The 26,081-nt window shown below is 40.6% G+C and overlaps 1 protein-coding gene across 1 annotated transcript in view; it reads left to right on the top strand.

Moving 5' to 3' along the window:
* Positions 1–5,522: 5,522 nt before the first annotated feature.
* PAWR (pro-apoptotic WT1 regulator) overlaps positions 5,523–26,081 on the top strand; it is a 71,592-nt gene continuing 51,033 nt past the window's right edge. The window contains exons 1-2 of the mRNA XM_079305121.1: positions 5,523–5,616; positions 5,963–6,601. Of these exons, the coding sequence (XP_079161247.1) occupies positions 6,131–6,601 (471 nt within the window). The 5' untranslated portion in view covers positions 5,523–5,616; positions 5,963–6,130. The remainder of the gene's footprint in view (positions 5,617–5,962; positions 6,602–26,081) is intronic.

Genomic DNA, 26,081 nt, shown 5'->3' with positions numbered 1-26,081 from the left:
TGATGAGCTCTGCTGAAGATACTCCCTAGGCTTCTTCATAGTAGGGAAAAACTTTTTTAAGGTGCTCTTTTTGTATGGTGATTGCATCCTGGCTCTACTGATCTGTCATCAGGGGAATAGCTTCTATGCCTTTTGAAAACTGGTCTCCAAGCATACTTACAGCTGCCTTACAGCATCCACTTTTTCCTCCCTTCTTTCCCAAGCACTGTGAGCCTCATCAACATCAGCTTTATCCCCTTATATCTCACTGTTCAACATTTTGATTCCGTGTCTATTTTTCCCTATTCTCAACAAGTTGTTCTAGGGCATACTCACCTGGCTTACTGTTCAAATCTGGCCCTCCAGAGTATCTGTTTGGATGAAAAAGTATCTGTTTGGATGAAAAAAGAGATACCACAGCTGCTCAATAAACTCTGTCAAAACCATGCTGGCTGAACCTCACCACAAATAGCAAGGAGGTAAGACAAGACAAGTGATTGTCCATATACTCTCTATACTGTCAGTGCAGGACATGAGCAGCAAAAGACCTTCTGACAGAGTCAGACTGGGAACTGTGGCAGAAAACATTCTCATCACACTTTTGAAGTCGTCTGCACAGATACTGAATCCATTCCCATCCCTACTCTCATTCTTATCCAACAACTGCCAGCTGGAGACAGATGGCAATCTCTGCTTTAATTTTTGATCCTGTAAGATGAAATACTTTAAAAAAAATCAAGCAAACTTCTGTCAGTTTGGTTTTTGCCTTTTGACACTGTATTCTTCCACCAGACAGATTAATAAACTTTGTTGCAAGAAACAATACTAGTTTGTCTGTCAGAATAAACTAGTTCAAAGAAACGACATAGGATTTTTTGTCAAACATTAGCAGAGCTCAAGAATGGTAAAGCATACAAAAGACAAGACTAGAGGATGCACTCTAGGACTGATCTTGAGTGCCAATGCCCCCTAATAAATCTAGCTATTTCACAAAGCTCTCAAATCAGAACCTAGCACTTGGAAAAAAAGGATTTGAGCTTTCAATTCAGTAGCACAGAAAATAGGATAAAATTGGCATTTCATTAAAAGCAGAATTGTCATATTTGTAAAAGTTTGAAGACAAAAACCATAAGAAAGCAATCCAGTTAAACCACTGACTACAGCAACTAGAACATAATGAGTTGTTAGAACCTTACAGAGAAAAACATTGCCAGAAGATTAGCACTATGGCCCCAATCTGTAGTGAGCAGGAAAAAGCAAATAATTTAATCAATTTCTGCAAGAAAAGTTGAGGAAATTAAAAATCCCTGATGATAGGCTAAGCCCCCCAGAACACTGTGCATAGCTCAGAAGTAGCAGAAAGTGGTATCAAACTGAAAGGGATAGCACTTCACATGCATTTAGACAAAAAGCACCCAAGACCATTAGCAATAAAAGGTTAAAAAAAGAGGAGAATATATTTGAGGACAATTTTACTTTCAGGGGAGATTTGATATTAGAAAAGTCATGGAGCATAGGTAGGGAATTTACAGGAAGATTACATAGAAGTTACAGCCAGAGATTTAACATGAAAGGTTCAAAGAGAGGTTTTTGAAATTTTCTGGATAAAAAGAACAGATGTTCCTACAAAAAGATGGCCATAAGATTTCACTGAGTCGCAGTACTTTTAAGTGACAGCATTTCTGGACAGAAATAAGTAGATACATGGGTTAGTTAGGGCACAGTGATGTGGATGAGGGTTATCCAGCAGGTAAAATTTAAAGCAGCAGAGGGAAAATATAGTCAGACAGCACCAGAGCAAGCTAAATAAACCCAACTTAGTAAAGAATGATAAATGATGAAGCAGGTAGAACAAATATGTGACTGAAAAAAATTGGATTGGGAGAAGAAAGACAAAGAATGAGCTGAGTGAATGAACTCCAAAGGGGATCCAATATGGGAAGCAGTAGACAGGTGCACTAAGTGGAAGTGTTTCATGGAAATTCAGATAATAGACAGAGGTAAAGTTAAATCTGGAGCAGAAGGAAGAGCATGAATACAACAGACTCAACAGAGACTGGGAAGAGATGCCAAAGAGGGAGAGATGGAGGGAATGTTTCAGTGTGGAACATACAGGCATGAGTGTATATAACAAATGTTTGCTGAGCTCAGAGCATGATGGCAATAAGTAAACAGACATTGGGCAGGAATTTGGATGTTGTCCTTAATTTCCTCAGCCATCAATATGTTATTATGTTCTCTATTTTATTTTTCATCCCTTGAAAATTGCAACTTCAGAAAAGATTATGGCTCAGATAAACTTGAATTCAGAATGTTAATAAGGTTGGATAATTTGGTTGAATCTCTAGAAGAAATTATGAAGATCTCAAGCAGCTTGCAACCATTTACAAAGGAGGAAGCTTTGAAGTGCCCAACCCCCAAAGGCACTTCATTTCCTTGAGATTTTAAGAATGAATTATGTGTTTTACTCTAAATTAAAAAATGAAGTATTTTTTTTCCATGACCAAAGAGATCAAGATCATCCTACCCAATCCTGATAGTAATTCTTCCTCTAGGGAAGAATCTCATTCCAGAATACATAAAAAACAATATCTTCAGGCTTAAGGACCCTTATCATTACACCAGTTTAAAACATAGCTAATAAAATGAATTGTATTTCTAGGACTTAAGAATATCCTGAAGACTTTTTTTGTTTGTAAGAAAAGAGAAATGTGTTGTTCTAAAAATGTTTGCAAGCTATTAAGCTGTTCTCCCTTGTGGCAGAGGGAAACATGCAGCGTGATACCTAAACTATTTGGGACTTTATCCCTGAAAGCTCTCCAGCACAGACAACCTTATTGAGATGCAAACATCTGACAGTCAGCATTTTTGTATTGGGCACTTAAACCCAACCTCACTCACCACAACATAACTTCTGTTAATTTATAACAGACTATAAGGCAAACAAACCCTTTTTGGGAAAAAAAAAAAAAAAAAAAAAAAAAAAAAAAAAAAAAAAAAAAAAAAAAAAGAGAGAGAGAGAGAAAGAAAGAAAACCAAACAACAACCACCCAAAAACCCCAAACCTCACAATGTTTTTTACAGTAGAGAGAGAGAAAAAAAATCCTGCAGCAGCTAAAGCCTGGGGATGTCAGCTCATACACAAAAGAAAGGTGGGCACATGGGACATGAAGCAGGGCAGGCACATGTAAGCATTGCTAGCTGCTACAGATTGCCACAGAGAGAGGGGCTCAAGGGCAGCTGGCATGACCTGGGGTATCAGAGAACCGAGGGTGTCCTAAGAACTAAAATACATTGTTATATTTCTCAATATACACAACATGCTGTAAGTAACAGAGTATTAACTTTCTAATATGAGTTTTTGCTACTATTTGGCCACCTGTGCTGCTCCTGGTGTATAATAATGAGGGTGAAATACTGTTACTGTCACAGTTACATTCTCTCAAGAATAGCTCTTCATTGTATACATGGAACAAGTTACTTGATAGGAAGGACAAGAACTCCTATCAGAAATCCTTTTTCTAGATTATGTTTTCTAAAAATACAATTGAGTTCTTGTCTAATTAAAAAACTCTACAGATAAGAGTGCAGGTAAGATTTTTTTCTTCAGGAAAGTGCTTAGTCAAAACTTTTGTTAGGACCAACTTTACTAATTTTGTACTGCCAAGTAGTGAAGAGTGCAAAACTATGTTTTTACCATCTATTTTTCTGCCTATTTACAGCTTTCCAACCCAAGACTGAACAACCAGCTGGTTTTGTTTGGGGATTTTCCCTTGGCCTGAAAGATAAGAGGTTTCATCTGCAGTGATGAAACAGCACCTTAACTTCCACATATAGGAACATTTAAACACCCCTTCAAAACCAACCACCACACCAAAAGAACCCCTAAATCCAGAGCAGAAATCAGATATGAGTTCAGGGAAAAGTCCAAGTAAATGAATGATCACCAGAAGGGCAGAGAAGGTTGGCAGGGTGAGACCGTGCCCACTGCTGTGAAAGAATGAGGTAGAGACTTATTTGAGGAACAAGTGGCTACACGGGCTCATCCTGTTATTTGAGTTGTACAGAGAGTAGATATTTGGAGCTTCATTTTGATGGATATTTTTATCCCTATCACCTTTTTTTTTTTTTTCTGTAAAAAGAAACCAAAAATCCTTGCAAAGTTTATATTCTGAAGTACAACTGAATTTTATTAACTAGGTGGACAAATTCAGGACTGAATCTGAAAAGGGGAGAAAAGATGATGAAAAGGTTATCATGTGCTCTCAGCTAGGTAAGCCCAGGCTATATGGATTTCTTCTGACTGATGTAAGCTTGTGTCTTGTCCTGAGCCAGCTGAAAAGGTGGCACGGATACACTCCTTTCCCTCAGCATACCACTCATAAAGCAGGATTAAGCAAGCCACAAGGCTTGAAAGCTGTGATTTTTAAAAGTACCACGATCAGTTTCCAGGGTGCTATTAAGACAGTGAATTCGGGCTAACAAAAAAAAGCTGAGTTTTCCATGCGGGTTTCCCCATCTTATCACCTACACACGGAGGTAGCACATGCTTCCACCACTTTACATGTTCGTTTTTCCTAATATTTAACCCAGACAGGTTTCCCCACTGAGGGCTGCTATTATTTATAAACGAAACTTCTGTCAAGTCTCTGCAGCATGATTGGCGGAAACCCCTTGAATCCTGGCTTCTAGTAACGTCAGGAAAACACGGGATCTTTCCCAACCTTCCGCCCGCGGGAGTGAACTTCCACCCGGCTAGCAGCAGCCTGCGCAGCAGCGGCGCGGCAGAGGAAGTCACTCTGCCCGGGGCCACCGACCTCGGGCTCCTTCACCGAGCCCCGGCCCCGCCGCGCTGAGCCCAAGCGGGCGCTGCCGTCCCGGCGCGGCCGGGATGTGTCCCGGGATGTGTCCCGGGATGTGTCCCCGGTGCCAGCGGAGCCGGGGCTGACCGCGCCGGCCCCGCACGCGGCTCCTCTCCGGCAGAGCCCCGGGGCTGAGCCCGGCACCTGCCCCGCCAAAGGCGGCCGCTCGTCGGGCCGTTCAGCCGGGGCTCTGCGGCAGGTGCGGGGCGGGCTCGGCGCAGCCCCGCGGAGGGGTGTGCCGGCAGACCGCCCGCTCCGGCCCCTCTCGGCGGGGCTCCCGCAGCCCCCGCCCGCCCCCCGTTAAAGCCGTCGGGGAAGCGGAGCGCGGCCGGGGCCGGCGGCGTCCCGGCCCGCTCATCCCTCTCAGCCCCGCCGCTCGCCAGCCGCCGCTCGCCGGGAGCGCCGAGGTCCGTGTCCGCTCCGCGCCGCCGCTGCCCGGGGCAGGTGCCGGGGCACGGTGCGGGCCGGCGGCCGGCGCGGTCGGGTGGCGGCGCGCACCGGGCCGGGCGGGGCCTCCCCGCCCTCACCCCATTGTCGAGGCCATCTCGGCAGTTTCCGCCCTGGCTTCGGCTGTGTCCGCGCCGCGATGGGGAAAGGGGAGGGAGCTCGGGAAGGCTCGGGGCCGCGCCGCTCCTTCCGGGACGGCGGGAGGCGGTGCCGCTCACCTGGTGCCGCCGGCGCTGAGCAGCGCCCGAGCCGCGGCTCCGCCGGTGGGAGGTGAGCGCCGGCCGCGGCTCGCCCCGCCCTGCCGCGCGGGAACGCGGCTCCCGGGCAGGCAAGCGGGCGGCGGGGGGATGGCACCGGCTCGGGGGGGATGGCACCCGATGGCCCGCGGCGAGGGACGGCGCTGCGCGGCCGTCGTGGCCGCAGCGGGCGGGCGGGCGGAGGAGGCGGGTACCGCGGGCGGCCCCGCGCCGAGGGGAGCCCCGGGGAGCGAGAGGCGCCGCGCCGGGACCGGGCGGCTCGGTGCGAGCCGTGGGAGCCGAGCGTGCGAGGGCGGGCGGGCGGTGATGGAGACCCGTTCCCTGGGGTCGGGGGCTTCCCGGGGGGTTCGCGAGGCGGCGGAACGGGGATGGGCAGTGCGGCGGGACGACTCACGTCCCCCCTTTGTTTCTCTCCAGGGTGTTTGTGCTTCTCTGAGCCTCTCTCCCCGCCCCCGACTCTCCCGCCCCCGTCTCTCCCGCCCGACCCACCGGGACCTCTCCTCTCCGGACGGCAGCAGAGCCGCCTCGGGGCGGGCGGCGGCAGCGGTGCTGTGGGGCGCTCTCGCCGTCCAGCGCGCCGGGAACATGGCGACCGGCGGCTACCGCAGCGCCGGGGGCAGCACCACGGACTTTCTGGAGGAATGGAAAGCCAAGCGGGAGAAGATGCGGGCGAAGCAGGCGCCGCCGGCCCCGGGCGCGCCGGGCGGGGGAGAGCCCCGTGCTGCGGGGAGCGGCCCCTCGGCCGAGCTGAACAACAACAGCAACCTGCCCCCCGAACGCGCGGCGCCCCCCGCCGGCGGGGCGCTGAACTGCCTCGGCCTCGCCAGCGCCGCCCTGGGCCGCGGCGCCCCCGCCAAGGAGCCGGCACCGGCTCTCGCCGGCAGCCGCGGGGCCGAGCCCGCCGCCGCGCCCGGCTCCCCCGAGGGCGAGGAGAAGCTGGCAGCCAAGGGAAAGAGCTCGGGCCCCAGCGCCAGGAAGGGGAAGGGGCAGATCGAGAAGAGGAAGCTGAGGGAGAAGAGGAGGTCGACAGGTGTGGTGAACATCCCTGCCGCCGAGGTGAGCGGGACGGGGGGACGCGGCCGCCGCTGGGGGCGCCGAGCGCAGCGCCGCTGCTGCCGCCGAGCGCTCGCCGCCGCTGCCCGGGCTCCCCGCGCTGCGCCACCGCCGCGCCCGGCGAGCGGCTCGGGCAGGGCGGCGGCCCGAGCTGCGGCAGGCCAGGTGTCACTTACCCTAAATAAACTAGACCTGTCGTGACTTGCGCCTTGCTTTTTTTGGTTTTTTTTTCTTTCTTTCTTTTCTTTTTTTTTTTTTTTTTTTTTTTTAAAGCTTCTTGTCGACAGAGAGTAAGTTCAAAGCTTTTGGAGCATCGAACTGAGACACGTGCCTGTTAAAGTATGGTCAAAGCAATAATAATGAGAAAAAATGGATTTATCAGATTGGAATAGATGTTCAGGTGTAAACATTCAGTTTGGAAGCCAGAAGAATTTTCTGCGCTGGAAAAAATGTAGTGGTTTAAGGAGCATTTTTTTGAGGCAGAGGAAGATATTTTTATCAGCCAACACCACTGTCCTCTGCGGTTTGCTACTAGTATAAAAATCTGGCATTGATTTGTAATACTCCTAGAGGAATTCAGAAGAATGATAACTAAGCTTTTAGCTTGTTTTGCAGTTAATAAGACAGGCCACAGGAAACTTTGAACAGAGCTGGGTTTCTGTCTACAGTTTTGCACTAGTAACAGTGATCACTGTACTTTTGTAGGAAAAAGACCCTTATAGTTCTTTCGGTTAATATTATGGATTATTAAAGTAACTCTAGAAAATGAAAGATTTTTGTTTTTGAAGCAGCAGGAGAAGATGAAATAGTGTTCTTCACACCTCAAGTTACTAACCCTTGCTTGTGACATCCTAGTCACTTTCACAGCACACACTTTCATGTGAGGTGGTCTTGGAAGGTTGAGAAATGAGTTCCAGGAACAGCAGAAATCTTTATAACTGGTTTTTGAGTACAATGACTTGCATACACTTTAGTTTGAGGTAAAGAGTTTTGGCATAGGTCTTCAGCATCATTGTTTTGTCAAGTGTGGAATACAAGTGAGTAATTTTAGGGGTTTTTTCGAAGTGTGCAAACTTCATAGGAGTGTATCTTGTTTGTTTTATATATACCCCCCCCCTTAAATACCTGCTCCTTGTGCATTTTATAGGAGCCTTATGCTGCATCTTTACTTCTCTAAGTGAATTAGTTCTAGCCCAGTCAGCAATGGTTTTTGCATTGCAGCAGGGGTTGTATGACATGATATTTTAGAGGTCTCTGTTGTGTACCCTGTCCCTAGCTGTACTCTTGTTGGTTGGTTTTGAGCAGTGGGTTTCTTTTTGCTCTTTGAGACTAACCTCCTGGTTCTTTGAACTAGATTTTTGAACTACTGTTCCTGTGGTCGTTTTTGGGTTGTGTGGTTTGGGTTCTAGTAGTTTGGTGAGTTTGGTAGTGGTTGAGGTTTCTGTTTGTTTGTTTTGTTAAATTGTTACTCAAAATATGTCTTGCTTTCCAGGAAAACACATTCCTTGCTCAGCAGCTGTTAGAATCCTGTGTTTGAATTTGCTTCATTTTTAAGGGTAACTTTATTTATTAAGGATAACATATTTAGGCATTCAGAAATTAATTCTCACCTGCTCCCTAAACTTTTGAGGGCCTAAACTTTGAGTGTCACCACATGTTGGCACTTCTTGGAAACTTCTTGTACCTTTATACTAATTGCTTCTATAACTAGCAATTAAGCATTTCATCACATTTTTGGGGTCAAATTTTATTAACAGTAAATAACTGTTGTACAAGATGTTTTTGGGGAAGCTTGCTACTAGTAAGCGTTGCATTTTTTTACCAGCATATAATTTTGCAGAACTATCTCTTTTCAGTATTTCACCTCTCTTAAATGTTTTTGTTCATTGCCACATGCATTCCTAGGAATTGTTTAGCTAGGAAACACTAGATCATTCCTGGTAGTGAACTGCTTCAAAAACAGTCTCCAGTGTCAAATGTGAGTACCTCCTTACTGGTTAATGCTTTGCAGACTATTTACTTGTCATGTCTTTCATACAGCTCTGTAGTCATGAGAAAATGTTTTAAAGTATTGATTCAACCTGGTCAGCTGAAATTCTCAGACAAAAGAAGGCTGTGATGTAGATGATGGCTTATTGGAGTTATCTGCAGCAGTCCTGTTTCTTCCTGCCTTTCTCACTAGATACTGGGCATAGCTTTACTGTGCAATTCATAGTGACTTGGTAGTAGTACACACTACATTTTACCACTTGTAGCTCTTCATGGTTTGTTTTTAAATTATTTCTCAGGAGATGTTATTTTAGAGCTTTTCTGGGTGTTTCATTGTTTTATTTTTTAATAAAATAATTTTTCTAAGAATGAAGTACACATTTTGTACTAAATATCTCCCTTTTATGATCATCATGCCACTGTGGTGGAGACCAATAAGATCCTTTGAAATGAAGGTAGGTACCTGTTAAAAAAATGCACTCCTAGAACATACGAAATGCCTAAAAGCTCTTCCCAAAACTGAATACAAAAATAGGTTTTGTCCCAAAGAAGTAGAATTTATTGCATTTGCAGTACAGCTGGAGAATTTATTGATAAGAAAAGTGGCAGAATAATAAAAGTTTGTTGTCTCAGTTATCTTGAAACAGGCATGAAAAGTGTCAACAGATTACTCATTAATCATTAATTTCTCTCCTGTTCAATGGGAAGGTAGTAGGGCCAGTTCTTAAAGAGTTTTTTGTCTTAAGTGTATTTTGTATAGATGTTGGTGGAGGACAGAAACTGTAGTGGAAACTGTGAAAACAGATGGTGATAGGTTGGAAGTTGACAATTGTTTGTATTTAGAGACCACTGTGATAAAAGTAAAGGCTGTTTTTTGCCTTGTTAGCAATAGTGCTTGTCTAAGTAATGGTAAATGTAAATGGGTTCAGAAACAGTGTTTTTCCTTTCAACAATAGTGAAGTAGATTCTTTAAGGTTGGATTTGTTCTAAACATTAAATGCTGTGGGATTTTGATTTTGTTGATTCATAACAATTCTTCAGATTGTAAAAGGTAACTGAATTATACACAATCATCATTTCTATGTATGTTTCCTTCCTTAAATATTAAATGACCATTTTAAATTATGTTTGGAATGTGTTCTTCAGTTTGGAGGCACTCATTTGATGCAGGTGTTGAGTTTAGTTGCAGCATTTTTCTCATTTACAGTTGTGCTAGTGCCTATTTAAGAAACACAGGGCTCCCTCTATTCACTGACTGGGCTTTCATTGACACATATAGGGTGACAGTTATGTTTTGTATTGTTATAATAGTTATGCCCATCTCCAAGCAAACCATGCTGCACTAGTGAAACTGCAGCTTACTTCTGTAACTTTACATTTGAGGGTTATGCTGTATAGCTGTGTGGATAAGGTGTTAATCCAAATCTTGGTTCATTTAGGAAGAACAGTTATATAGCTGGGTTTTATGTAATGTGTGCAGTATAGGTAAAGTTTAGATTTTTACCTAACCAGATGGAAGTCATGTAAGTTGGGAAGTGTTCTTTTGTTAACAACAGGGTAATGAATGCTTTTAAGAGGTGTAAGAATCACTCATCTGTGTAATTTGTACCTGAGGCTGCCAGACCCGAGATACAGCAGTTTCCTGACCTGTTTGTGGGAAATATTAGAGTGAAAGATAGAAGTGATTCAAATATGGACTCGACAAAGGATGTTCAGCCAGTCTCTGATCATTTCTTGTCTTAAGAACAGCAGTAAGGATAGAACCTCTTGCAGCCCCACTGATGGCTTCCTGTCAGGAGTATGCCTTATTGCATATATGGTGCCTGGTAGGTGTGGTACTGATCTACAACTTGGAAGCAGGCAGAGCAGTGAGTGCTTTCTGTGGAGAAAGAGAGTTCCTGCTACTAGAGAAGTCCAATGTGCTCAGTTGAGGAGACTAACAGAAAGTTGCTGTGTTCCAGTTGGAAAAATATAAAGAAAATTTAAGTGCTACATGTGTCAGGCATAGCATACTGTGTGTGCTGTAAAGGAATTGAAATCCTTCTCTGAATGCCTGGAAACCAGAGAGAGGAGTGGAATCCTATACCAGCTGTTGAGATCTTTTGATTAGAAGATTGCCTTTAGCATTATCTTTCTTAATGATTTCCTACCCGAGGATTAAAGTATCTTCATATTGTATCTTGAGATTAATGAGGTCGTGTCTTTTTGTCGCTTGACATCTGTTGTATTGTAAAACAACTTGTTTCTTTTTGCTTGTGTTGGGGGAAAAAAAGAGCCTCAATATGTGGTTGTTCAAAGTACTAGAGAAAACCTCTGCATCTGACTGATACCCTTAACATTCATGCAGTAGTGTTATAATGGAAGTCTGAAATACATTTGTTTGACCTGGACAACTATTCATGATAGGAGAGACCAGTCTCCTGCTGGCTTTATCAAGTGAACACATCTTATTAGGATTACATTTATGGTTCTTCCTTCAGATGTGGCAGGGTGAATAAAAGCATTTTCAGGTTCTGATAAAAGAATTGTATTGAGGTTGTTTATATCCAATCTGTTTTGGCTGTTAATAGTTTTGTGAATTCAGATTTTGACCAAATATCCTGACAATACCTGTTCAAAGGGCATATTTTCTTCTTTCCATCTTTTTTTTTTTTTTTTTTTTTTTTTTTAGCACATGATAAGCTTATCCTTATTTTTTAAAAGTTTTGTTTAAGAGTATACTTTAATATCCTGACATAACTAGGTACTGGAAGTCACTTGGCCAAAAAAAAAAACCCAACCACAACTAAGTTTATTAAAAACTTAGAAGTCTGGAAAACTTTCAATCCCAGAATCCATGTAGCAGCTTCTAAATCACAGTGTGTGTACCTTTCAAACCTGGTGTGCTCATCCCACTGGCAAGCTGGGAGAAAATCAGGTTTGCCTGTGATAGCCTATGGAACTGCATGGCAAAATTTGATGGACTAATGCTCATGAGGTCCTTCAGTAGTCCCCAGGAGGTGTTTGCTACAGTGAAGTGCACTTTAAACATTCCTATACTGATGCACACAGCAAGAGGAACTTCTTTAGTCCCAGAGATGTGACATCATTGGCATAAGTGAAACCTGGTGGGGTGAGTCCTGTCACTGCTGTGTTGCAATGGACAGTTACAGGCTCTTCAGGAGAGATCAGGCTGGGAAGGTGAGGTGAAGAGGTGGCGTGGGTCATAGAGGTGCTGGAATGTATGGATCTTGGAGTTGGCAATAGCACAACTAAAAGTTACTGAGTAAGGATTAAGGGACAAATTTCATTGTGGAAGTCTTCTATAGGTGGCCCAGCCAGGATGACACCACTCATGAATTATCCTTTAAGCAGCAAAGGGTTATCTTTAAATCAGTCACCCTTGTTCTTAGGGGGTTCCTCAACTTGCTAGATGTAAACTGGGAGCACCACATAGCTGGTACAATCTGGTCCAGAAGATTTCTAGAACACCTGGTTGGTAACTTCTCAATACAGATGCTAAGGCAACTGACTAGGAAATGTGCTTTCTTGATTTGTTACTTTCATCAGAGAGGGGCTTGTGGGTGCAGTGGAGTGAGGTGGCTGTCTTGGCCACAGTGACCATGAAGGGATCAAGTTTAAAATGGTCATGAGGAGAGGAGATTTCAGGCTGCTCAGGGAATTTGTGAGTAAGGTCCCTTGGGAAGATGCTTTTAAAGGTGCTGTGGTGTAACAGTGCTGGTCACTTAAGTATCACCTTCAAAGAGTACAGGAGCAGGTAATTTGGAAATGTTGGAAATCAAGCATGTGAGAAAAAGGCTAACTGAGCAGGGATCTTCTGCAGCTAAGGCAAAAAGAAAAGTGTATATCCAGTGGAAGCAATGTTCATGGACACAGGAGGATGACAAAGATACTGTTCCACCTCTGTGGGGAGAAAATTAGTGTGGCTAAAGCTAAGTCAGAATTGTGGGTGACAGTAAAAAGGGCTTTTAAAAATATTTTTAAAATGTTAGTAGCAAAAGGCAATGCAGAAATAATATATGTGATGAGGATGGTTACCTCACAAACTGGAACATAGACAGAGAGACATTAATGGTTTCTTCACTTCACTGGTGGTGGCCTCTTGGAGTCCCCATGCCCTGAGCTGGAGAACCATGACTGAGAATGAGAAACTCCCAGTGAGCCCCACTCTTGTACAGGATTTGCTTCTCTGGCTGAATCCTTTGAAGTCTATGATACCTGATGGGGTTGATCCAAGGATACTCAAAGAGCTGGCTGATGTCATCACAAGTCCTCTCTCGATGATTCTTGAATGTTCTCAAGAGTCTGAAAAGGTCCCAGTTGACTGGAACTTGGCAAATGCCTTCAAGAAGGGCCAGAAGGATACCCCTGGTAACCACTGGTGTCTCGGACTCACTTCAGTTCCTGGAAAATTATGGAGAGGAGTAATTTGGAGTCATTGAGAAGCACCTGAAGGACAATGTAGTCATGGGTCACAGCCAGCACAGGTTCATGAGGGGCAAGTCCTGCTTGTCAAACTTAATTTCTTTTTTTGACAAGGTGACTCCCCAGTTGATCAGTAGATGCCAGTTGTGGTCTTTTTGGATTTCAGTAATGCTTTTGATAATGTCTGTCACAGGATCCTTCTGGACAAAATGTCCAGCACACAGCTGGATAAACATGTCATGTGATGGGTGAGCAACTGTGAGCAAAGGGTTATGGTGAATGGGGTTATGTTAGTCTGGTGACCTGTCACTAGTGGGGCTCTGCAGGGCTCCATCCTTGGCCCTGTGCTCTGAAACATCTTCGTTAATTACTTGGACACTTGGAAGGAATGTTAAGTAAGTTTGTTGATGGCACTAAGTTGGGAGGAACTATTGATTGCCTGAAGGCAGAGGGACTTTGACAAATAAAAGGACTTGGCAATCACCAACCCTATAAAGTTTAAAAGTTGCAAGTGCTGGATTCTGCATCTGGGATGGGGAAACCCTGAATGTGTGGACAAACTGGGGAATGTAACACTGGAGTGCAGCACTGTGGAAAAGGACCTGGGCTTCCTGGTTGAGGGCAAGTTGGAAGGGCCACTGTTGATTAGTACCATACAGGTTCTTACTGAGTTCTTAAAAATGTATCTAGTTTACATTCATTACATACATGTAAACTCATGTATGATTTTCTCTGCAACTCCCCCCCACCCCAAGGTTGGAATTGTGTATTTAAAGAATTTCAGTTGGAAGACTATGTGGATGACTTGTTTTCTGTGCTACACAAGGTCATGGGAAATTAAAATGAAAACCACAGCCCTGATGTTTTATTTCAGGATTCTACTGTATTTGATCTGCTTGCATGTTGCTCTGAAGAACTGAATGGAACATTTAGGTCTTTTACTCCAGGCCTGCAGATCTTACATTCAACTCTGTTGTACAGTCTTACTATGTAATAATCACATAATCTAAGATGTAGCTGTGTTTGGTACAAAATACAAGAACATCATCCTGAGTTAAGGTAAGCTTAAAAAAAGAAATTAACAAAAAAAAAAAAAAAACAAAAAAAACCAAAAAACCAAAAACCCTCAGAAACAAAAGTAATACAGTGCAACTGTAACCTATCTTAACTCTCAACTGTTACCTTCAAACAGAAAAAAACAAACAAACAAAAAAAAAAGTTCTAGGTATGCGCTTCACACAGTGTTTGATTCAGGATTTAATTGATTTTCTTGATCTGAAACTTAAGTAAGTGACTGATGTCTTGAATCTCTTGGGTCAGAAGCTTTTTAGTAGGTGAGATATTTGTAGAAGCATAGTCTGGGGCAATGCTGGGTGTTTTCTTTGTGCAGATATTGCATCTTAAGTAATTAAGGTTGAAAGGAACCTCAGGAGGTCTTTAATTCAACCTTGTTGCATCCAGTCCAATCTTGAAAATCGCCAAGGATGAAGTCTTCACAACTTCTTTGGGCAAGGCTACCAGGACATGACTGTCCTTGAGATGAAAGTGTTTTCTTCACTTTTGGTTTGTCCTTTAAATTTGCATCCATTGTCTCCTGCCATGCAGCACTGCAAAGAGCCTGGGACAGTTGGAAAAAAGATGGATTTGGTTTTATGGAAGAACAGCAATTTAGATAGGCTTTAGTTGGCAGAAATAGGTGATATAATAAGATTTGAGGTACAAAGGTGAGATAGCTGGGCAAAATGCATACAGCACATTCCACAGATGTGGAAAAAGTGTTGTGTAATAACAGTCAATTGTATGTGTGGTGTCTAAGCCTCATATATCTGTGAGATGTATGGGAGACCATAGGGGCAGGCCAAAGCCAAGGAAGCAGTGGTGGGGAATTCCTCTCTTTCACTGTTCCTCCTCTTATTTTTGTAAATTATAGGAACTTATGCATGTCCTATTTGTCCACTGTAGTTACTGGTGCATATTTTATGGACTGTTTCCCGTGCAGTTTAGTGCTTGTAGGAGCATGGAATTTCTTCTGAAACCTGCACTCATCTGGATTGGTCTCTTCCCACTGTATGCACTTAGGGTGTATTTAATTTGTAAAGCTCTTTAGCTTAAGTTTTCCTCTCTGTACACCAGTAAATAAGATTAATTGTGGTATGTCTGACTAAAGAGCTACCTTGCTCAGTGTCCTGCTCCTACCATGGCCATAATCAGACACATAGGAAAAAGTCTGCAGAAATGTTGTCTGGTGCTTCCTGTGATATAGTTTTCTAACCACTTGGCAGTTTTCATCTCAGAGACTTGCAACACCTTATAATTGCTGAATACACAGAAATTAACATGAAATTATGTGCAAAGTACTCTTGCAGTCTCTTCTTCAACCTGTGTAAGCTGTTAGCAAACACTTCAGCTGACAGTGAGGGCCACCTTTCTCCTATATGATGAGATACCTCACTATGATTATTTCCTTCTCTTCCCTGCAGAAACTCAATGTGGTATCTGTAAGCCTCATGTCATGATCCCTGTTCACTAGTTACTCTATGTAATCCTCAAGATTATTGAGCTTCTGAAAGATGATCTTTATTGAAGAGTTTAGGAGCTAATTAGTATTCTGGTACTCTGAGGCAGATTATTGAACAAATAACCAAAAAAGTCCTAAACCAACAGTATAGGGTGAGCAGTCATTTCAAAAGAGCTCTAGGAACTCTTCATCTGCTCTTAGAACAAATTTAATCTAAATACTTCTTCCAAGATGCAATGAACAGAGTGATCAGTGATACATAATTTCAATTTTTTCCCATAAACATACATCTTGTCATCAGGTTGAACTAGGAATTATTATTAATATTGATCAACTAAGCAGTGCTTTGCCCAGCCAGAACTGTGCCAGTGCCTTTTACTAGCCTTAGTTGTTTGAAGTTTGGCAGCAGTTGTGCTTGTAGTCTGTCCCAGACTGTTACTCACAGATTGAGATGGAGTGCATGTATTTTTTAATTCATGGTGATGAGACTTATTAACTTTTATAGACTAAATCCAATCTGAAATAAGATTGTGACTTCATGTTTTCAACAAGTCTGATATCAAAAGTCACATTGATCTCTGTTAGAAGACAGTAGTTAGCATTACCTTACTCATACCTGTGTTAACTGATCAACTCTCCTCATTTTGCCTTGTATGATACATGTTCTTCAGAATGTGGGAAACCAGCCTGGAACCCAGCAAAGATTCCATGCATAGCTGCTCTGTTCTTTGTAATGGTTTAGAAACTATTACCTTTTTACAAGTACTATTTAATGATTTGTGGTTTTTTCTGAAGCTGCTACAGGTGCCTCTGGAACACAAAGTCAAAAGCTTATCTTTATTTGTTTGTAGTTTTTCTTTTGAGGAACAGTTTTGAGTAAGATCTACTTTGAGTAAAGATCTAGATATTTTGGAATGTGGACATTGGAGTGGCGCATGGAAGTGCTTGGTCCTGTAGAAAATTATGGTTTAGACCTGTGCTAAATGAGTTTAATTTGTCTGTTACACAGCCATATTTAGGGTTACCATTTTTTCCTTCCTATAAAAGCTCTGAGGTCCTTTTGTAAAATGTTCTCTCTAAATGAATGCACTAATTCCAAGATGAAAGGTTTCGTGTGTGTCTAATGTGGTACTTGAAAGGATGATTGTATGACATTGTCATTTCAATTAGACAAAAGCTGAAATCATCTGCAAATGCTAAGAAATACTGAAAAATTTAAAAATTGAAAGTAGAGACATTTGAAAGAACAGTCCTTTGGTTTTATTCTTTTAGAAAAATAGGTGAAGATATGATGAATTGAGATTGTCCACATTGTTTTTTCATATTTTAAATTGCATTAATTTATTCTGTATTATGCTGAGAAGAGGTAAAGGATATGTTTGGAGCTTAAGTTATTAGTTAATGATTTGTCATTGTTTTTTAAGATGTTTGAGCCTAGAAGAAGGTCACATTTCTTTCACAAGGGTAGTAAAGACTGTAGTAATCTCTGAAATGTAGTAGTTTTCAGATTTGGAATTCTACAGCTAAATGCTTAAGAAGCATATGTTTGGTGTCTTAAGTACTCTGATAAAGCATTCCACTGAAGTATATTGGAATTGGGCACTTTGAGCATTCCTAACAATTAAATTAGGGACCCGCACTTGACAACCAAATATTTAGGTACCTCCATTCAAACACTTCTGAATGGCATACCTAGAATTTTGTTGGTCCCAACCCATCTGTCAAAGAATTTCCTATTCAGCCTGCTTCTCTATTCTTTTGATCTGTTACTAAGAGAATTGAAAAAGGACAAAGTCTGTAGTACTAATTAATGGCTAGACAGAGATGGAAACCCTAAAGGTAATTTTGTGGAAATAGAAATAAGCTAAAAATTATCAAAATTTGTACAGCGAGTGCACATAAAGATACTATGTATCCTCTTGAAGATGATGTGCATTGTAATTGCCTTGTGTGAAGTACTGCACCTCAGGCAGTTGAATTCTACAGCAAAACAAAGGAGTTACTTTTAGCCTGAGGCAGAGACTGAGGAGCATCTCCTTATCTGGCAATCTTCTTTATTCTAAAACATAAATAGGTGTTTTAATACATCCCATTTGTGGGCTTGCTTATTCCTTTCATTAAAAAAAATGGGACTTGTCGGATGTCAAATCAGTTTTTGTCAAAGTTACCCAGAGGCTATTTGAATGCAGGTGTTGCTAAGCAGCTCAACACAAAAAAAACCCCCACTTCTCATAGCATATTACATTTTTTATGTGATGCAAGAATGTTTGAGAATCAAACCAAGAGTTTGGAAATGGGGATATTGACGTATTTTTGCAGACATGACATATTTCCAGCTACCACTCTGCTTCCCTCTTTGATTTTTTTTTTTTGTCTATTTATTTAATGTGATCTGGAGGTTGTTTGTATGTTCTTATGTTCTGAAGCTTTCATCTCTTGCTGCTGGCCTGAGCAGAGAGACCAGAAAATGAGATCTGAAGCCTCAATTACCTGCATTGTGCAAGTTATCAGTTAATATCTATTCCATTATGATGAGTGTAAGCATCCCTACAGCTTTGCATTTAGGTGCTGGAGCTTATTAATTTAGGTTGAGAGTAGCTGCTCTTCTGTTTTGAGATCCTCCTTGAATCAATATGGAAGGACCAGGATGGTGCTTGTGCACTGCTCAACTTGTGGTTAAGAAATCATGCTGACCTTACCTGACTCCATCTGGAAATAATGCAGAATGTGATACAGTGATGTTCAAGCTGACTCTCAGACCTTTGGATGTCAGTGTTGCTTCCCACTTCTAAGAGTGTTTGGTGGGCTTGCCACCACCTTGCATAAGAACAGTTGTTTCTAAATCAGTGCATGTGCACTGGTGCATGGCCTGGAGGTCTGTATATCAGATCTCAGTTTGGAAGAAGCAATATTAAAAAGAATCGTTTTTGTACCACTTCAGCAGAATGGAATGGTTTCTGTCCCTTTAAAATATACCTGTAAAAATCTTTCTTTACATATGCTTTGATTTTTTTAGCCTGAGGCAGAAACTGCAATTTAGTAGATTTACTGAAATTATAGTAAGTAACAAGAAAAGGCTAAAATGGAGGATAAATTCTAGATGTATCTATCCTGCAATATGTTACAGAACTTCCACAAAGATGACAAAAGTCTGACATTTAAGAAAGCAGATAAGCAAAGATAGTTAGCTATAGGTACAGTTTAGAAGAGACAATTTTATTGATGTGTCTGGGGAGAACTGATGAAAATGAGAAATAAAAAGCAACTCACTAAACAGAGGTATTTTTCTGTTGTGCTGTTGATTGGTTTATTTTTATCTTAATTTTGTTTTCATTTTTGATCTCTTGAATGCATGTTGTGTCTAGTACTCAAACTTGCATACGAGATGGTATTTATAAAGCCTTTTGCATTTGTTCATAATCTGCAGACAGAGAGAAACTTTTTTTGAAGAATACTGGGGAAAAACCAGGCAGGGTTGCATAAATGTTAACTGTTTTAAATCCACAGTGACTATATGGCTGGATTCTCCCTTCATTTTCCATAACACCTCCAAAATGAGTATGGGATAGGCAAAACTTGTATTTGGAAAAAAGAGGTGAGCACAAGATGAAGTAGAGCAGCAGTATTTGAATGTCAGATGGGAGAAAGAAAAGTATGTTCCAATCAAGTTCTCTATTCCATGTTTTTTAATTATAGGATCTGAAATGGAAGGTATTCTTAAAATGCAGGTGACCAGAATTTTTCTTCATATTAATTTAACCTTAAATGTGAAAATTAGTTTGGTTATATATATAAATCCAGTATTTAAAATTACAATTTTAACTAAACCTCTTTATTTCCCTATGAAATTGAATTTGTAGCATTTATGCAACCAATACTTCAGGGTAGAGATCTGAAACAAAAGCTAAAAAGTAGTTTTTTTGTTTTTTCCTGTTTGGTTGTTTGCCAGAGTCATTGGTTCTACATAGCAGGACTGCATTGGAAGCTTGGAGGAACTGTATGAAATTGGATCTGTGGCTGGACTAGTATTTGGTCAGTGTCAAAAGTTAATTAGCAAGCAGGAAGTAAGGCCTGTAAAATATTTTTCCACAGTTTTAAGTGGATTTTTTTCCATTATTGTCTACTCTTTTTGAACTTACAGAATTCAGATTTTTCTGTCTTTTGTGCAGGGATGGTTCTTCTACTTGGACACTGTTTATTAGGAAGCTGCACTAATTAACCATGACTGAATCCCCTAAAATATCACTGATGTGCAGTGCTATAAAGGAGTTGCCATCAGGGATTACAGGTACTGCCTTATATCTGGAACTTGATAGAAATTCCAGATTTTTCTAGCTGTCTTCGAGTGCATGAACTATCTGTAGGCCAGCACTCTGAGGACTTTGTAGAGATGGGATGTAAGAAGTGAGCTCAGAGGGCGTGGTGCTGCCTTGGGGAGCCAAGAACACTGAATGGGATGTGTGGCAGGGTGCTGGGTGAGATGGGAAGCTGCCTGTCCAGACAAAGAAACTTGGAGAATCCAGTGATGGGTCACAGATGCTTGTGCCTGCAGATAGTCACCAGACTCAAATTCAGCACTGCATCTAGGCTTGGACCAAAGTAAGTGCAGTTGGTTTCATTTGAAAGGTCTTGGCTTTGAATCAGCTACAGGTCCAAGGAAGTACATGTTTTCTCTGTGATAGGCAGCCCTTCCAAAGAGGACTATAAATAATGTCTTCTGTCCCTTTTTTATTTTACATGAAGAAAAAGCTTGTTTGAAAGCAATGGTTTAGTAGTTTATTTGGCGTGTAGTTACGAAAATATGTTCCTTGAAATATTTTACTCCTGAGAAAATTATGAATTTTTTAGTCAGTGTTTTCATGTGTTAGCAGTTACTGGTACAAATTGATTTGAAAGATGCAATTGTAACTGAAAATGGAAATTTCTTGAGAACCAAAGAAAAGCAATCACTTTATTTTCTCACTTTTTTACTTCAAAGAACTTGATTAAAATTTTAGGCGGCATGCATCATGTCTGTAGAGGACATTCCCTTTAATGGTTGTAGCCACAGGTTTTATTTAACAAGAACAGTCTCAGAATGGCATGTTCAGTCATGCCTTAACTGTATGACAAATAAAATGCCTGAAGCACATAGAGATAACAGCAAATGGGGACTGTATTCTAGCAAAGAGACACCGGCTCATTAAACAATCATGTTCATCCCTGGTATTCCAACCCTTTCTTTTCATTCTTCCATCAAAATTCTGGCACTGCCAGATACTCCATCAATTAAGAGGTGAAAGGATGTAAAGCCTATATGCCTGACAAGTTCATTTAAGGTAAAAAGCATGTTATACCAATACAACACTTCTCATTGATCACTGAGAGTATTTAATTTGTAGCAAATCTGTTTCCCAAAGTGCAACAATGAAAAATCCCACTAAAGGTGCTCGTATTTAAAGTGTAGCTAGCAATCTTCAAAAGTCCTTTTGTGTGTGTTTCTAATGAAGGAAAGTAGGAGGGTGGATAAAAGCTAGAATCATCTTTAAGTTTCACTTTTAAAACTTCATCTTAAAGATTAAAAAAAAAAAAAAGACAGGTATTGGTATTTGAGCCTTTGCTTCATTTAGAGCAAGTGGGTAGACTTTCTATTTTGCAAAATACCTGGTTGCTTTATTTCTGATTTGTTTTGTAGCCTGATTGTCCATTTATCTTAGTAATTTGTTTGTGACTAATTTTTTTAATAGCCTGTTAGGTACCATGTCCACTTCTGCAATCAATGTACGATTTATTGTTGTTCATTCTCTAGTGTAGTATCCAATTTAATTAAATGAGACTGACTGTTTTCATTAGTTGTGGTAGCTATTTAATTCTTAATTTCACCATAACTCCTGGGTGTATGCTTCTAGATGTTCATTTCTTATTTATTTCTAAATTTCTTCATTCTTGGTTCAAGTTTGTACTGTTTATGCAAAGCTCTATGCTTGTAGGGAAATTTTTATTAAATGAATTAGTGTTTTTAATGACTGTGTGCTGGGAACTTTAAAATAAAACATCCTTTCAGGCTGTGAATGCATAGTACATGCCTTGGACTTTTTTTTGTGTCTCCAGGTATGTCTGAGGTAGAGCAAAGGTCAAATGTTAACCATCTCCTCAAGTTACGTTTCAGATTAAGAAGACATGAATGTCAGGAATTTGCAGGATTGAGTTTAGTGAGGCCAGTAATGTGAAAGTATTAGTTGAAAAAGTGAGGAGGGGAAGAAGGGAATGTGGCAAGAGGGAGGGGGGTATTTTGCAGATACTTAAATATGCTTCACCCGGGGCAGACAATGTGTTACGTGGGATTTCAATACTGGTGGTGTTGGGATGAATAATTGTGTTGTGTGTCTTTTGCTTTTAAAGTGAAAAACCAGCTTTACTAGTTGTGGGATGGTTTGATTTTGACAAAATTAACATTTTTCTGCTAATTTAGCTGCTGCTTGGATGTTTTTTTGCTTGTTCTTACTTTTTGTCAAATGTTTTAACACCTTTGAAATTCCATGGAAGTGTGATCGTAGATGTTTAGTTTTTTGTATTTTTGTATTTTTTAATTGGAAAGCTTTGCAAGAATGTGCTTATTTTCTGCTTAAATGCATTTGCTGCTTATAATTTAAATGAGTTCATAGATGAGTGCTTTTTACTTTCAAGACCAATCCTCTTCAAAAGATGGAGCTGTCCTTGAAAGGTGGATTTTTAAAAAGCCATTTATCTCCAGAAGGCTCTTTTTATTATTCAGAGCATAATCCTGTCCTCTAAATATTTAATCTACTAGTCAGTGTTTTATACACAGTTGGATTGAATTCCTTGGTTTTTTTTGAGGAATGTTGAACTTGAAGATGATGTTTGAATCAGTCTTGTTGAAATATAAGTAAATACCTTCTGTTGTAATCAACTGACCCAGCACTTGAAGAACTTGCCAGGAATTCAGTCCATATGGTCACGTTGCATTTAAACCTGCTACTGTGTTGGAGCAGTTTACTTGTTGTGGGTATGTCATGATGCACAGTGCCAAAACCTGGACAAAAGATAACAAGAGGGAACAATTTCCACTCAACTCTTTTAAACTATGTGGAAGGAGAACCACAGATCTAAGTGAAGACTGTGAATTTTTTGTTTTAAGCTTTACTGCTTTTTGCTGCAAGATACCTAAATAGGCCTGTAATGAGGCAGAAGGAATTGTTTTGGCTGCTTACCCATTTCAGACATTTGGCAGCTGCCTGTTTAGTCCCCATAAAAATTCCTTTGAAAGTTTCTCTTGACAGTAAATAGCAAGAGGAAAAGGTGTGAAGCTGCAAATCCCTGTACTGTACCAGAAATGGACACACCACTTCCAGATGTTAATGTCTGGTAGGAGGGCTGAGTGTAGTTTGTTTTGAGAACTGAATAAAATTAAAATACACTCAAGGGTGTGCTTTTTTTACTTGGGCTTAATTTGAAGGCAACCCTAATTTCCAAGTCAAACTTTACTGATTTTATGCTGCTATGAATTGGTAAAAAAAAAAAATAATTATTTTTGTCTTTGGTTCCTAATTTTGCTCAAATATCAATTTCCAACATCACCTTTGTCAGTACAGCCATTTCTTACTATAGTTATTGACCAGAAGTTAATTTGCTTTCATCAAATAGCACTTTCATATTGAAGGGGGAAGGGTTGGGGAATCCTCTTGAGAAGGAGCTTTATAATGCAGTCAAAAGCTACACCTGTGTATCCCATAGCTTCTCACTAAGCTCATGCAGCAATACTCAAGGAATAGGATTTGCAGTCTCTGTGACAAACACGCATATTGTCTTTTATCTTGCAGAAGATCAGTAGGGCCTTTGGGGTTGGTTTTTCCTCCTGCAGCTTTTAATCCATGAGTCCCATTTCTTCTTTGCCTTAAATCTGATGAAGTTGCTGCTCTCAGTAATAATAAAGCTACAGATTCCATAATGAAAGGCCAAAAATAGAAGTGGTCCAATTAATATGCTGCAGATGAAAATGTGGTGTAAGTGAATGCAGCAAGAGAAAGGAGCAGAAAACAATTCATGGAAGGGAGAGAGATTTCTGATTTTGATTTTGATTTGATTTCAGTGAACTATCAGATTGCAAACCCATTGAAAGGTGACCTTTATTGGATTTGGTGCATTTGGAGCATCTTTGCTCAATATGTAGTCTTTGTCATATAGTGTGTGATTTGACTTGTGACTTTACTGTATATCTGTTTATGCAGCCAGTAGAGTAAGAGTTGGAACAGTGAAGGTAGGAATTTGGATAGGACAGCTCACTTTTTGGGTATGGGTAACTTTAGCAAATGTTATAGGAAGAAGTGTACTTCTAGCCAGAAAAATGTGTGCATTTTAAGCAGTCCATCTTTCTTCATTGCCCTAATGAATATTAGAGAATCAGTTTGTTGTATCAAAACCATAAGCTTTTGCTTTTAAAACATTTTCCTTTGCATATTGTAGGAGAAGTTTTCAAGTGCATCTGATGACTTGTTAGTGTGGACTTTCTTTTGGTCCAAATTGTTTTCTTCTGCACATTTTTTAAGATGCATTTTTGGACTTGTGCCTAAATGTTTCTTTACACAGAGCTCTGAATTACAGAACATTTTGCCTTAATCATATAAAAAAGGAAATATTCATCTCCTTGTTGTCCAAATGTAATAAAAATAAAAGCCAAGTGTACTCTGAGATTTCCACTTTGGGGGGAAGTGGGTGACAGGGCAGGAAAGACAAATCAAGCAGTCCTGCTGGCTCTGTAAATCCCTAGAAATGTTGTTTGGAGGAGGCCTTTGGGAGTCTCACAGCAGCACTTTGAGCAGCCCTGATCAAGACAGCCTTGGTTTTGTCTTGCTGAGGCTTGGAAACCTTAAAGGATGTTTCTCCAATTGTCTGACTAATCTGCCCAGTGCTGTGCTGCTGCACTTTTACTGAAATGTTGTTCCTAGTATCCAGTTCATGCATTTTGTACCCTTTGCTTTATTGTCTGCTGCTTCTGAGAAGAGCCTTGCTGCTGTCATCTTTCTAACTAACTTTCAGATAGTTCTAGGTTGCAATTAAATTGCTCCTTGACTTCCTCTTTAGCAGGCAGAACAAGCCCTTCATGTGCTCTTGCTTGAAAAATCCTCTCTAGTTTCTTTTCCTGCTGTTTACTTCATTTCCTATTTTCAGGAATCACTCTGATTTTGTAACTTAATCATCTTTAAATAAGAATAAAGGCAGTATAAAGCATTGCTTACTATTTTTGTTGGTTTTCTTAGTCCTTGTGAGTTGAAGCACATCTGAGTCTTTTTGTTGGTTCTTGCTGGAGTTACTGGTCATCAGACACATATCAGAGAGAGTGTGGGTTGTTTCTTTTTTTATTAAGCAATAAGAAGCAAAGAAAGAATTACCTGTTTCTCACGGTAACTTCCTTAGAAGCTAGTAAAAGTTTAGATTTTTCTCAGATCCTTTTCTTTCCAGATGTTTCAGAAGCATAGGGACCTTAATTCAACTGCTCTTTCAAAGAAATGACATCAATATGAATCCACAAATTATATGTCCAATGCAATAATTTTAAGTAGGAAAGTTTTTGATTGTTCCTCATTCTTTAAACTGAATCATTTGAGTTGCAATCAGAAGTATTTCTAGTAACAAAAATACTCAGTGCTTATTTGGATAGATATGTATTCTCATATTTATAGTATTTTAAAGAATTCTGGTATTGCTTACAAGAACCATCTAGGAGACTCATAATCTTGGTGAATTATAGAATGCACATACTAATGTATCTGTTCCCCAGTTACAGATAGTTTAAATTTGAATCTGAAAACAGCATTAAATGTTTATTGACTAGTAGAAAAATATAATAACTTATGAAATCCATCCCAATATCTTAATCATCTGATAGTGCTTCTTTTTATAAAAGCTATATGCTGCTTTTGTGCTGATTAAAAAAGTACTTACTCTACTATTGTAGGAAGAATATATATTCTTTTTCAAAGTTTTAAGATATGTTTAGTGATTGAATGTATTGCATAGTGGGTTTTTTTGCATGATTGTTTTGAAAGTTGACTGATACTACTGTTTGTGAATTACTTAGCTTAGTATTTTCAAAAATGGTATTTTATTTCCTTGCTTTCCATTCAGGAAGCCAAATTGTAAATTGTCCAATGAAATTTATTTGGTTTTTGAAGCTTCACTTAATGGGCAATATGAATCCTCAGATATATACCTTTTGATGATGAAGTTCTTTGTTCCTAGGTTGAAAATGAGTTTCATCCTTTGATTTTGATTTGACTCTTTGGTTGTGCTGTTATTAAACTTGTATGTGGGCAATGCAAAAATAAATTCTCTTGCTTTGTCTATTAGAATTGTGTGGAACAGCTGGCTTGTGAATGAAGTGCTTGATTTAGTTGAGGAGCCCAAATCTGAGCAAGTCTGAGGAAAGCTCAAAATAATTTTGTCATTTTAACACTGGTTTGTTATGTTTTTATTTGTCTATAAAATGGTCCAGGGAACAAGAGCTGACTATTGGAATGCTTAATAGCCTTTTCCTTTTGACAGTATTTCAAA

Source organism: Erithacus rubecula (assembly GCF_903797595.1).
Source record: "Erithacus rubecula genome assembly, chromosome: 4".
NCBI lineage: Eukaryota > Metazoa > Chordata > Aves > Passeriformes > Muscicapidae > Erithacus > Erithacus rubecula.
Note: the sequence above shows the minus strand (reverse complement) of the source record. Positions and strands in the feature narration are given on the sequence as shown.